The sequence below is a fragment of the Leptinotarsa decemlineata genome, unplaced genomic scaffold, assembly GCF_025532065.1.
Source record: "Leptinotarsa decemlineata unplaced genomic scaffold, Ldec_3_MD MMD2_tig00026354_RagTag_RagTag, whole genome shotgun sequence".
In the NCBI taxonomy this organism is placed as follows: domain Eukaryota; kingdom Metazoa; phylum Arthropoda; class Insecta; order Coleoptera; family Chrysomelidae; genus Leptinotarsa; species Leptinotarsa decemlineata.
In genome coordinates, this window is record NW_027412702.1 from 4,755,411 (window position 1) to 4,769,770 (window position 14,360).

Here is a 14,360-nt window from a genome sequence, read left to right on the forward strand (position 1 = left end):
AATTTGAATCGTCACTCTCGCCTCCTTTTTTTCAAAACTGAACCTGTGACTGAACATGTCGGTGGACCGAACATACCTATTAATGTTAATGTCATCTGTCAGCCTGACGTTTTAGTCAGCTTTTGTTGTTTCTTGTATTTGTATTGTATATTTTGAACAAAATGAGTGTGATACGTGAAAAAATAGATACTATTTCTAATAAATCCCTTCCTCATTTAGATTCCAAAGTTATGACACCTGAAGATGTGTTAAAATTAACAAAAATAACAGATACGTACTTGTGTGATCCAGATGCAAATATATATGAAATTGACTTTACAAGGTTTAAACTGAGAGATCTAGAAAGCGGAGCTATTCTATTCGAAATTGCAAAACCTCTCCCAGAAAATATTGAAGATAATACTGACAAAAATTCAGATAATGATGAATTAATTGATCCTAATGCTGGACGGTTTGTAAGATACCAATTTACACCACAGTTTCTCAAGTTGGAAACAGTTGGGGCTACGTAAGTAAACTTCAATGAAATTGGAATTATTTGTTTATCAAATTAATGGTTCAAATCATTTGGAATCTATAGAGCTCTTTCCTTTTGGAAACAAGACTTACTGTCTCCAAAACAAAAATACAGTATACAGTCAATATTTTATTTTGAAGGAATAGGGACTTGCAATGGTCTCTAATATTTGCTTTGTAAATGTATTCTGTTGTTTTTTTGTAAAACAGATACTGGCAATTGTTTGCTACAAAATCCCCAGAAAGCAACATCATATCACAAGTGAGATTTGATTAATGAAAAATTGCCAGATTTTTCAGCAGTTATTCCCAGTTCGTTGATGATAATTCTAATGACAACAGCTTGATGCAACTTTTTAATTCTGGTATTTTATGTGATCATCAAATTTCAAAGAGTTATCAGTCCAGATTCCCAAGAATTTTGCAGATGATTAATTTTCTATAGTGTAAGTTATAATGGTTGAAACACAATAAGTTTGAATCATACCAATATTTTACATTTTCAAAATCAATTTTAATAGTGTTCTTCGAAGAAACCAAGTCTTTTCCATGCCACAACAAAGTGGTATCATCAGCAACTAGTATAATTTTTCCATTAATATTGATATTAGAAAGATGATTCACAGATAAAAGGAAGGAATTACTGTTTTTTTATATACTTATCTTTCATGAAATGTATATCTGTGTGTATAGCTGCTTTTCATTACATTTCAACATGTTTGAGATTTTTAGAAATTTAACTATATAAAAATCATTTACTGACTAAGTATAAACAAAAGCGGAGGAAGAAACGGAGGTTCATCATGAGTAGAGCACACTACCATTGTGCCAATTCACCTCTCAGATTTAGTTTCAATCATCTAATAAAAACAACTAATTGGTGAACTGAATGTTAACGCTAACCTTTCAACAGTTATAATTGAGATGTTCAAGTAATAGATGATGATTTTTGTATGTTTGGGTTGTTTACACAGTAAATAATATGTTTGAATTCTTGAGTCAATTCTGGCTCAACCAAAACGTGTTTTATAATTTATATTTGTTATTTTTAATTATTCATATCCAATATCAATTTGAAAATTACTCTTAAGTGAAAATTGAAATATGGCATAATTTAAAAAAATCAACAATTTCCAATATGATTGCCTACAAAATTTCTCATGATCAAAAGGAATAAGTTGTATTTTCACTAGCAGTTGAATGAGAAAAACACATTTTACTATTTTACCTATTGACAAAAAATTGTGAAGACAGGTGACTGTTTTCCCTATACGAATTGCTGTCGAAAATACCCTCTACAATTCAGTTATATTCACTTTTCAATTTTTTCAGAATAAAAAAATCATTTTAGGTATATTTTTTTTCAATGTCATGTTTCATGCTTAGTTTTGAAACATTTCCTAAGGGCTCTATAATCTCGAAAAAATACATTAATTTAATAATTTTACTAACCGATTTGCACAAATTGACATCTTTGTTTTTTTTATTCAGGGTTGAATTTACTGTGGGCAGTAGACCGGTCAACAATTTTAGAATGATAGAGCGTCATTTTTTTCGAGACAAGCTTTTGAAAACTTTCGACTTTGAATTTGGATTTTGTATTCCGTTTTCAAGGAATACATGTGAACACATTTACGAGTTTCCTTCATTACCAGCTGATCTTGGTAAAATAATTGTTCATTATTTTAACAAATAATATATTTTTTTTAATTTCAGTTAATGAAATGATAGCATGTCCCTTCGAAACCAGATCTGATTCATTTTACTTCGTGGACAATTGTCTCATTATGCATAACAAGGCTGACTATGCTTATAATGGTGGTATGTCTACATAACCTCAAATTATTGATACAGGGTTAAGAATACAATAATTTTGACACAATATTTTGCAAAAAAAATCACACTTCGATAGAAGTTTGAACATTTAATCAGTTCAAATGATATTTCTATGATAATTCACTAAAAGTTTGTTTGAGCATGAACACTGGCTTTCAAAAAATAATCACGTGATGCGCTTGAATCAAAACTTTTTCGAAATGTAGAGGAGTTTTTCATCGATAGAATAAAAAATTGGTGCAAAAGTGGAAAACGTACTGATAATATTAATTATTGTCTAATTTCAATTTTTTTTATTCAAATGTGATTTTTTGCTATAACATTTTGTAAATAAAATTCAGATACCTACTTAAGTGATTATATATTTTAATACTGAGATATGTGATATACTTTTTTCTACAAAAGCCGAATGTGGATCATATATTTATTTGTGAGAAAAATTTTGCACAAGTTGAACAATAATTTAATGAGATTAGTTTGTGTTTAGATTTTTATGAATATGTATACAATTTTATTTTTGAACCTAGTTTTATGAATATTCGAAAAGTCTATGTTCGTGTGTGATAATCATGTATATCTATGAGTATAGTGATGATTAAATTAAATTATTTGTAGTTACAGTGAACCTGTTACTATAATTCAATGTTTACTTACATTAATGTTCATTTATATTAACAGTATTATTTTTCCATTTATTTTGTTGTGTTGCTTTCTCCATTAATATAGATATATTCTGGTGATAAAACAAAAATAATTCAGTTGAATTAAAATCAACAATATCATAATTATTAAAAAAGCAATCATCTACGTGGTATAGCAAAAATTGTATTTGGGTACTGGAGTTTATCTGTGAAAGATAAATTATTCAAAATTAACATTTGGCACTATTATTATAATACTATGAATAATAAAAATTTGTTTCAAATGTAATATTTTACTTGGTTTTAGACTCAATTTGAAGAAATTAAATTTGGTTTCTCATAGATATTTCAATCTAAAATTGTTATATAGATAAATTGAAAATTATTATCTACTTTATCTTGTTTTGACAATCAACAAAATAATCAAACAGATATCAATACAATAAATTTATATATGTGATGGAATCGGCCGATACTTGATGAAAATCCATAACATATTCAAGAAACACAGGCCTTACTGTAGATACGCCTCATGAAGCTATTGTATAGCGAAATGTGTTGCGTTTTTGTGAAACTGATTAGTAAAAATCTCACAATAAAGTGTTCCTCGAATATAATAAATTAATACTTCTACACACAATACAACAACATATATCTACAAATATTATTTTGTCCTTATGGATATTATATTCATCTCAAGTAGAAATCTTAATAACGTTACATATTCCAACTACTCATTGTTTTTTATGTCATGGACTATTTTCAGAATTGGTGTGATTTGAGATTAATTAACTTGGAAAATTTCAAAATGTTGATATTTTTCACAGTACTTTCGTTGGAATATTTTTTCACCAAAGTTGAGCCCCATACACATTTTTTTCTACTATTTTAAATTAAAGAAATACATTTTTCAAAGTTTTGTAGAGGAGAGAGTAGCACTTATGATTTTCCTATTTCCATAGGAAACCTTCATGATCACTGGTTGAAATTAGTAAAATCATTATTCTCAACAAATTTTTGTATAAAAAAGAATGTCACCACACAAATAAGTACTACTTATGATTCATAAACAGTTTCTGTGTTGGTATACAAAACCTATACTGATACAAATAAATTTGAATCAGTACTGCTTTGACAAGTTTATCATACACAATTTTATTTTCAAACATTCAATTTTTAACTGAATGTGTACATCTTAAGTGTTCAAGTTGCATTTTAAATTAGATTTTAGAAATTCTATTAGACACATATTTACAATGAATAGTATAGATCCTTGAATATGGGGTGACGTGATTACATTTTTTACTGAATCAGCTTTCTGAAATAAGCGGTTAAAATATTGAAATTTTAGTATTTCATCCCATGTTTGAGGGTTAGTTTTATGTTTGTGATATTTTAGGAGAACGATTTGCACACAGGAATATGTCATTTTTAGTTGGCACAATTTTATTATGATAACAGTCAACAATTTAGTCCCACTGACCGGTACTTTGCCAAAGAAATATAACAAGGTCAGTTTCTATATAAGTAAAATTAACGTAAAATTCAGACAAAAATATGAAACATGAATTTTGTAAATATTTTCATAATTTCATTCTCTTTCAGAAGTATTATAGAAAGTTTCTTATTGACTCTGTCATTACTTGAAGATCCATAGTTATTTCACAAACTACACTGGAAAAGATTTGATCTTCACAAACTTTATTTCCGAAAATATCATGTTTAGCTATCACAATAGTTTTACTTATATACTTATGAATATTATTCACTACAAAAAAGCTACTGTCATAAAGAAACGTGATATTTTTGGAAATGAAGTTTGTGAAAATCAAAACGTTTCCGGTGTAGTTTGTGAAATTATTATAGAAATTTCCCTTGATATTTCTTTACCGATTCAATTGCTTGAAAAGTTCCTTGAACAAATAGACTTTTATTATGGTGATGTTAAGTTTATCATTTGCAATTTTTATCAAAAAGTAAAAAAATTCAAATATATTTGCAAATTACAAGTATAGTTTTCCAAACAAGTCATTTTAATTTTGAGATGGCATTATTCAACTGGAAAATGTATTAACCACCAAATTCAAATTTCATATAAAAATAAAATGAATAACAGTTCTTACTTATTCTAATAAATAAATAGAAAAGTTACTTCCACTAATTAAAAATCATTTTGAGTCTTAAATTGATGCCATGAAATGACAAATTTGTTTATCAGGGTAGTTTTTAAATAAAAGTGTTGATTCATGTATGAAATACTTCTGATTTTAAAGTTTTATATGTAATTCTGGATGCACTGATATTTATTTTAGCTTTATGATTGTTTAGTTTTACTTTATCCACGTTATTTTTCTTTTGGTTTAATTTACACAATAATAAGAACAAACAAATGTTTTTGTTTTATTTAATCAACTTATAAATGGGTTGAACATAATAAATTGATATTGATGAAATTTGGCACAAATAAGGGAAAATATCTTGTAAAGACAATTATTGAAACTCATAAAAACCATTTTTATAAAACTATATACAATATTTGGTCTTCAAAGTCTTGATTTTCCTAATAAGAACACCATTTTTAATACTAAACAAAATAATAGCAACAAGCAGCCATGCTTAATCAAAAACAGAATGGAGAAAAAAGAGCGAAATATTTTTCAAACCTTTAATAAATACATAAGCTCTTTTTGGAACATTATAATTGACTGAATATTTGATTGTTTTACAGTTCAATCTGAACGATAACGTAACAATAATTTAGCATCTGAAGAAAGTCGCTGATACTGATGATATGAATATTTTTCATGTTTCCGGATAAAATAACTTCAACTGATGCAAAAAACAACAAGTGTTAATTATAACTGAACTAGTACCAATTACATTGTTATATTTCTAATACACTTCGCTTCGAACATGTCTCCATAAATGTAAGCCTTATATACTTTTATGAGATGAGATCTGTTCACAACCATCATGACAAAACCCCTGATACTATCAACTGAATAATAATTTGAGTATGATTATCATGAAAGTCTAGTGACATAAATGATTTCAATTCCAACACATTAAAATTTACTTCTTGTATTCAAAAAGTACAAAAGATCTATTATTACCACTACTTTTTATGCTGCTAACCATATCAGATTGACATAATAATCATCTCAAATCTGTATAACAGAAACTAAGTCATGGGCTCCCAAAACTTCAAAAAACAACCATTTTTCATTAGATCTATCTAAATTTTAGATAGCTTGAGAATAATAAATGAAATAAATTTTAACATTGTCTCAATCATCTATTTCTAAATCTAGCTCTATGTCCACCAAGTTCATTTGCTGTAATGTATTTATTAACATGTACCTAGAAAAATACATGTATAAACGCCGAAACCACATTAACTGTGACTTATGCCTTTTCATTGCCTTATGTATAACATCTCTGTCGTCAAATCCTACCATATATCTAAAAAAAATATATAACTTATCTCGTACATCTCTTCACTTTTACTTACCTAAATCTTGAAAAGAGAAAAGAAAGAGGTATATCTAGAAACAACCAATATTTACGTAGTACATTAGTGGTCTCAAGTACATATACGCCACAGCCTGAAACAAAATATCTATAAATTAGTTTTGTGAATTACTTTTTTTATACCTTGAAAGGGTATATTTTTAGGAGAAATTAATTTTTGGGAAAGAAAGTTTTGGCTTTCTACTTCTCCATCTCGATACAAAATATGTGGGAATCTTCCAAAGGACGGAAGCAATCAATTTCAAAAATTAACTCTATACAAAGATATGTAGATCATGCAAAGAAGTAACAGACACAAACTGGAAGAAAAATTCCTTTTGAAACAGCTATTTTCATACAAACATTAAATTACACAAAAGAAAAATACTTTTGAAACAAATACTTTTATATGAATAATACAAAAAATACTTTTCTCTATTCCATTTGTATTCCAAACATTCGTAATGGAATCGAATCAGATACAATTCACAGGATCCCTATCTTCTTTATATTGTGTCACACAAGAGCACTGGTGAAATATTTTGATACTACCCTTCTGACTTCTTTCTTTTTGACAGTTAATAAACCTGATGCTAATTCCATAAAAGAGGGACAACCCTCCCTTCTTCGACAATCTTATCATTAAAAGTACAAGACTGCAGCTTAGTTCATGGTTTAATAGTTATATGGTTATTTCCAGAATTATTTAGTTGAAAAAATTGATTTTTGTTTTTTCTGTAATTCATGAAAAAGTAGAACATAATCTAAATAAATGTCACTGTTTTACCACTGGAGTTGTTTGAAGGTGAATTAAATAAAATCAAAATATACTTTATTGTCCGAAAATTTGCATCTTATTGACAAAGTCCAAGAAATATAATGTAAATATAGAAAAAGTTCTAAAAAAGTATAAATGTAGATATAAAAAAGTTCCAAAAATGTATAAATGTAAATATAAAAAAGATTCTAAAACACCACCATGTATAAAGTGATAGTACAAAGAATAAATTGTTAATTTATTGTTAAAAGGATTCGCTAAAACACTCTTCCAAACTATAATAGGGTCTATCAACAAGTAGGTTATTCACCGCCTTTTTTAAATGATTGTTGCTTAGATTCGCAGATATCATTTCTAATGGTGGATGATTGAACAACTTATCACCATTATATTATATGGAATCCTTGAATAAATTCGAAGTTGGGATGGGAAGTCTAAAGGTATAATTGCTATTACGAGTAGCATAAGGAGTAGAAGCAAAGTTGAACTTCGATTTATGTTTATGAATAAGGCAAACCATCTCTAGGATAAAAAGTGCGATGACTGTTGAAATTTTATTAGCAGTGAACAAGTTCCTGCACGATTCTCTGGGTTTTACATTACAGAGACATCTTATTGCCCTCTTCTGTAATATCAATACAGAAGAGAGTTGCATGCTTCCCAAAAAGGTATTCCATAACGTAGTCAAGATTCAATAAGTGCATGGTAAACGATCTTTGCATTATAGAAACCCAACTCATTTGAAATCAATCTAACTGCATAACACCCGGAGGAGATCTTACTCTTGAGTTATTCAAGGTGTTCATCAAATTTCAGCCTATCATCAATGAATACACCGAGAAATTTTGAGTTCAATTTATTTTGTAATACGGCAGCGTCTATTGGAATTTCATCAATCGAACATTTTAATGATATTATATTCGTTTTGGATGCATTGAGAGTAAATTTGTATCGTACCAGCTCTTCACCTTCTTCAAGTTGAATGATATCATTTTATTTAGCTCCACTGAGTTTTTTTCATTCCACAATATTGTAGTATCATCCGTCAATAGTGTGAAACTACCAGATATGTCAATCATAGAGATGTCATTCATATATAGCAGAATCTCAAAGATATGAAATTAAATGCAAGGAAGGAAAATAATCCTGTATTACACCATACCTTTTTTCACATCTCTAGTCTTTTCTGTGAAATAAAATTTATATGAAATGTTTTAAATTATTATTGTGAAAAACCTGAATCGAACTTAATTCAAAGTGAACTCAATACGAATTTCACAACTCTCGAGAATTTACTAATTAATCTTCGATGTTATGACTTGGGCAGTATTCCTATATATGGTACTTTTTCAGAATGGTACTTTTTTAGAACAAAAATCGAAAATGATTCTGCATTAGTCAATGACTTAATAGGTTCTATTATAAATCCAGCTACAGAGTCGTTCACAGCAAACAAACTAATCTTAAACTGAAATAAAACTCGGAATTTGCCTGTAACACTTTGCCTTTAGGACATACTATTGATATCACTTTAAATCAGAAACTTCAAGTAGATCAATTATCAAGCAAGTTATCAAAAGCAATATTTGTAATTAGACGGTTGAAGTCGCTATTATGACTTACGTTTCAACCAACTGGGTCATTCCTTTTATACTCAGTAGGTATTTATGAATCAAAAATGAACTATTAGAACTCTGGCCAGAATTACATAGACTAAAATCTGTTGACCATGGTTCATCAAATTCAAAATAACTACTCACACTTGCTTTGGCTGTAATTCACAATTATTCCAAATAAAAAAGAACATGCATTTGTACACACCTAATGGAGATACCCACAATTATCCAACTATTTACAATAATAGGTTAATCTCTACAAGTAAAAAACTTATTGGTTCAACTCTTTTCGACCATGGTCTACTCGCCCGGAGAAAATTTTAGCTTGGGGTGACAGTAACCAAGTAGAATTTGAAAAATGAAACTTTAAATGTTTTTTACCACTTTTATTTGTAACTATCGTTAGTGCAGTTTTGTCCTATATGGAGATTTATTGTGGAGATTTTCAAACTAATACAATAAAAATTAGTTTGAAAATGTCCATAAGTATCCATTAAACTTTAATTGTGGAGTTTTATTGTATTAGTTTGAAAAGGTCCATATAGGAAGAAACTGCAGTAAGGATAGTTACAAATGAAAGTGGTAAAAACAGAAAGTATCATATCTCATTTTTTCATGATGATCTCCTAACACATAGTAACAGCTACATTAATCAATTCATCAAGAAAAATTTGACGATAATGAGACCCAGGTATCAGTTTCCTTTAATGATAAAACAATTTTCACCAAAGACGTGTCTAGCTACACATTAGCTTCTTCAGTGAAAATGGTGAAGCTACTGTATAGAGGAACAGAACATGTCATTGGTATAGTTATTAGTGTGAAAAATGTTTTGTTATCATGGAGAAAGTTATTAATTTTCATCAATCAATTAATAAATCGAATGTATCACCGGAGTATAAAGACTATTTCACTGAAATGACTTATACAATTATTTAGAGAGTCACTACCCCCATCTGTGGGCTTACTTGGAATGTTTAGGAGATAAATATTATATATTAATATACCCTAACAGCATAAAAAAAAAGAAAATTATCGTGGACAATGTAAAATACATTTTTCTTGGGTGAAAATAAATAATTCAATTCAAACAGATGATATACAAATCAGCTTGTTTCTGTTTTAAATATAAAAAAAAAATCTTTGTAGTTCCTCTGGGAAAAAATGCACACCAGTTGACTACCTTGAGCGTCATACATTTGAGAACATTTTCAGTTTACTCCTGTAATGAATTTAACTAGATGTTTTTCCAAATCACGATTATCCAATTCATCTCACTACTTTTGCTCAGACACAATTCTCAAAACTTTTCAGAGATTTTACTGCAGTGCTTATACATCTACTTCAAAAAAAAGGAATGAAATTTTATTAAAGGACTTTTTATGTCATTAGTTATCTGATAACCATCAGTTTTTGTAACAATGATCACACATCTGTTATCACCACCTCCTGTATACAAAAAAGTATAACAAAATTTTTACTTACATTTTGGTAAATTCCTGTCTAATATTAAATTTGCAACAGCATAATATATGCTGGTATGATTATTATGGTAAGACACTCCATATCTGTCAAAAGTTATGATAGTTGTTATGTTTAGAGACTCCACATAACGCGATACAATTTCAGATATCAGTTCAGTGGGCCATCGTACATCCATTGCATCAGGAAGTAGAGTATGATCATGAATGAATATATTGCTTGAATCTATTCCGAGTATTTCGCAAGAACGATATAATTCTTTTTTTCTAATTGAGCTCATACCATAATTTTTACCTAAAAAAAACTCTTATTATATTAATTTTAAGATATGTACTGGTGGAGAGAGGGTCAATAATGAAACAGACAGATGAATCTTCGTTTTAAACAATACAGGCTCTGAAAACAATCAGAGTTTTATTTGGATAATATTCTACATAAAAAAATATTTAACTACTCACTGACCTGTAGATAAGCAGATAAGGTACACTATACAGTCCTTTTTTCTAGTAAAGTGGAGAATAGTTGGACCAAAAAACATACATTCATCGTCAGGATGGGCAGTTACAAATAGAACTCTTCTGGAGTTTCTTGATTCTCTGATGAAGGATAGACATTTCCATTTTATTATACACAAGTAAAGAAATATACATATTAATGTGTACGCTATACAGGCTAAAATTAAATGCTCCACCGTGTCTTTCAGATATTCCAGTAGACTTAAAAAAAATTCTCCAAATAAGTCACTTATATCTTCAAACAGTAATGGAAAACTGATCTCTTTCCAAGCTTGGAGAGCTCTGTTCATTTCAAATTAGATTCTGGTGTATTATTAGATTTCGTGAGCATCCGTGACAATAAATAAAAATAGAATTATTTATCAACATTACGTTCAAAAACTAAAATTTGACGTTCCTAATTTTGTGGTTATACCAAATAGTATAGCCAGTACGTTAGTACAGCAAAGAATTCTGTGAAATCATAACAGATATTTCCCATCAGCGGTTGACATAAAAATATATTCTTCTTCTTATATTTTCATTGGGCTAGGTTACTGGACCATTAACTCAGGTTTGATCTTTGATCTGAATCTTTAGAGGAAGTACGTCGGACTCTGAATCCTAATACCTCACTTTGAATGGAACACTTTATTCTTTGCCTCACTTTTTTTTTCCATTTTCTCCGTTCAATCCAATAATGTTGCTTAAGAGGTAACTTCCTCTCAAATTGTACACTCCGGTGACTACATAATATGTGTTTTAGATACTCCTGTCGAGGAAAAGTGGTATATGGGAAAATCAGGCTTACTATTTAGGGAGAGTTGCGAAATAGAGTCAACTTAGATGAGGGGATACCTGAAGAGATGATATGTTTCTTGATAGTTTTTCGCCTTTTTCATTTAATTTCTACGACATCCACCTGAGTGCTGTACTATACATTACTTGTGCTATTGCTGAATAGATAGCTGCTGTCAAAATTGTTTAATCTTTGTATATATAGACTGAACTAATCATTATCATGGATAAAAACGAATGGTCTGCTGGGACATAATTGTCGAGTCATGGGAATTCTTTACACTAGGAAGTGACGTTAAAATGACGTAATTTGACATTCTAGGGAATACGTTGGATCATTGCGCAGGGTTCAACAGGCCGTATTTCACTTGAAGAAAAGGAGACATGTTATGTAACAATACTAGAACACTTGCGCTCAAGCTAATTGCGAACTGTCAATGTAATATGAAATTGTCAGTTCTCTGCTGATCTTTCACTCAGTATCGTTAATGCCTAAACATGCCAGAATCAGTTTTATTATCTTCAAAATAAGCACTTTCTATTCCTATCGTATAACCGCACTGTCTCGCCGCTATTCACGAAAATACAAATTATATAATCAACAATTAATATTCGAACACTAGAGAAACAAGTAGAAAACAAAGAAACAAGTATATACGTATCCTGAATAAGGATTTTTCTTCGTGAAAAATCATAACACTACCTATGAATGATTATTATCTTTTTTTGAGATGTCATTATTAAAAACTTCGATCCTTTTCAAGTGCATACATTTCTTCGACTTTTAATACCCCCGTCTCATCATTCTGAACTTGACAATATCCATTTTTCAGATCTTTTTCCTTTTACAAATTTATATTCAACAGTTTTCCTCTTTTTATCGGCATACTCGTTTCCCTTTCCTTTTCTGTATGGTCTTCTTCCTCAGTTGCTTTCAAATCCGTATCTTTAAGGTTTGGAATTTCAACACTGAAATGATGGAATGCTACGGAATGTAGTATATTGTTGTAAATATTGAGACAGTCAAGTAGACTACGAGTCTTTAAAAAATGTCCCAAATCTGCCTTTATATTTCCCCAATCTGTAATGGACAATATGGGATTGTATGATATAGATGAATGACCTTTTGTGCAGGAATATTTCACTTCCTTGGTGGTGAGTTGTCTATCATTAACCAATGTTATTGAAAGATGAATCGCTAGCATGAAAAATATTCCTGAAGTGTTTTCACTGTTGATGTTGCTGTAGTGAGTCACTTGACTTAGATGTGCTAGCGATGTTGCATGACAACAATCCTAGAGTGCCCTTCATGGACCGTCTCTAGAACTCTTTCTCAGTTTCTTTGGTATCACTATTTTGTTCAACCTCAAAAAAATAGTTTACTGTTGAAAACTTGAAATATTTCCAGCGATTTATGCCAAATATTTTCGTATAAATCTTTTCGTAACTTTTGAATTTCATCAACGCATAAAGAAGAAATACTAAAGAAATGACATTTGGCCTAGCAAGTTCTGTTGCTTCACATACCTACCTGTGTATATAAGTGTATACTTTGCCTTCGATTGGCACAGGGATTTGTAAACGAATCCATATTATTCGACTTTCCGGTTGATAAACCATTTTGTAGATGAACGATTGGAGCTGAAGAACTCACCTTTCAATCCGTACACAGAGTTCTGGAGCAAATAAAGCGTAAACAGGTTTGTGGTGACTGAAAACGATTTCAAATTATGTTCTGCCACACAGGTATATTTTAAAATGATTTACTGTTCAGATAATTTCGTCCTGCCAGATTTGGTGTCCCCGTGGTGGTGAGAGCCCTACCAAATGGAGCCACATCCTGAGGCATGTGTATCCATGCTGAGCCCACAGTGTTATTAACGGATCCATCGAGATACCCTTCCGTCCTAGAAAACATGTTCATGGTAATTCAGGGCTCTGCCGTGATGGACCTACTTTCTCTTCGAATCTTGATACTATCAACAGATTTGAGGGCTAAGTGGTTCTTGATGAGCAAAAGTAGAGTCTGCACCAGGAAAGGCTACAAACTGCACCCAGAGGTCAGCAAATGCTGATGCTCAAACGATGATTTTTTCAAACCAGATGCGAAAGAGCCCTGCATTAAAGTATGAATTTGGCACCCTGAACATTTGACTACCTCAATAATGATCAATTGGAACCTCTTCAGTATGCCATTATAGTTGTCGTAGAGGTTATTGCAGAAGCGGATCGAATCAGATTTTCGACGTTTGGCAGAGTTTCATTTTTGCCAGCAGACCTCACCAAATAAAGTACTCGACTTTGTTAGCAAACAGAATTTATTTGGTTAAGTTGAGCAGGGTTAAGTTTTTTCGACTTGGGGAAAAGTTGGGAAATTTTGGGCCATGAATATAGAAAAAAATAATAGTACAAAAATAAATAAAAATTAAAAAAATGAAAATGAGAGAAAAGAAAAGGAGAGGTAATAAGAAAAGGGAAAGAACCAGGAGAAGGTTGGGATTTCTCAACATGCATAACTTGAAGAGAATTCTGAGTTGTTTGAAATCTTCAAAAAAGTTTAATTTCTCCCAAGTAAGAGAACAGTCCTGAACAGTCCACAAATTTTGACTTGACAATTTTACAAAATTCCAACTTTTCGCTGTTTTTCCGACTTGGAAAATTTGAGAAATTTCGGGCCGTGAAGATAGAA

The 14,360-nt window shown here is 30.3% G+C and overlaps 2 protein-coding genes across 2 annotated transcripts; one reads left to right on the forward strand and one right to left on the reverse strand.

Annotated features, from left to right (window-relative positions):
- Nucleotides 1-86: 86 nt before the first annotated feature.
- On the forward strand, nt 87-2,972 carry unc-119 (unc-119 lipid binding chaperone). The gene is made up of 3 exons (XM_023156874.2): nt 87-508; nt 2,008-2,180; nt 2,233-2,972. The coding sequence occupies exons 1-3, from the start codon at nt 162-164 to the stop codon at nt 2,349-2,351; spliced, it is 639 nt and encodes a 212-aa protein (XP_023012642.1). The 5' UTR covers nt 87-161; the 3' UTR covers nt 2,352-2,972.
- Nucleotides 2,973-5,644: 2,672 nt separating this feature from the next.
- PIG-L (Phosphatidylinositol glycan anchor biosynthesis class L) lies at nt 5,645-11,368 on the reverse strand. The gene is made up of 4 exons (XM_023156873.2): nt 10,842-11,368; nt 10,383-10,673; nt 6,505-6,598; nt 5,645-6,455 (listed from the first exon to the last, which is right to left on the reverse strand). Exons 1-4 carry the CDS (start codon nt 11,182-11,184, stop codon nt 6,281-6,283), a joined length of 903 nt encoding a protein of 300 aa, XP_023012641.1. The 5' UTR covers nt 11,185-11,368; the 3' UTR covers nt 5,645-6,280.
- Between the last annotated feature and the right edge of the window lie 2,992 nt (nt 11,369-14,360).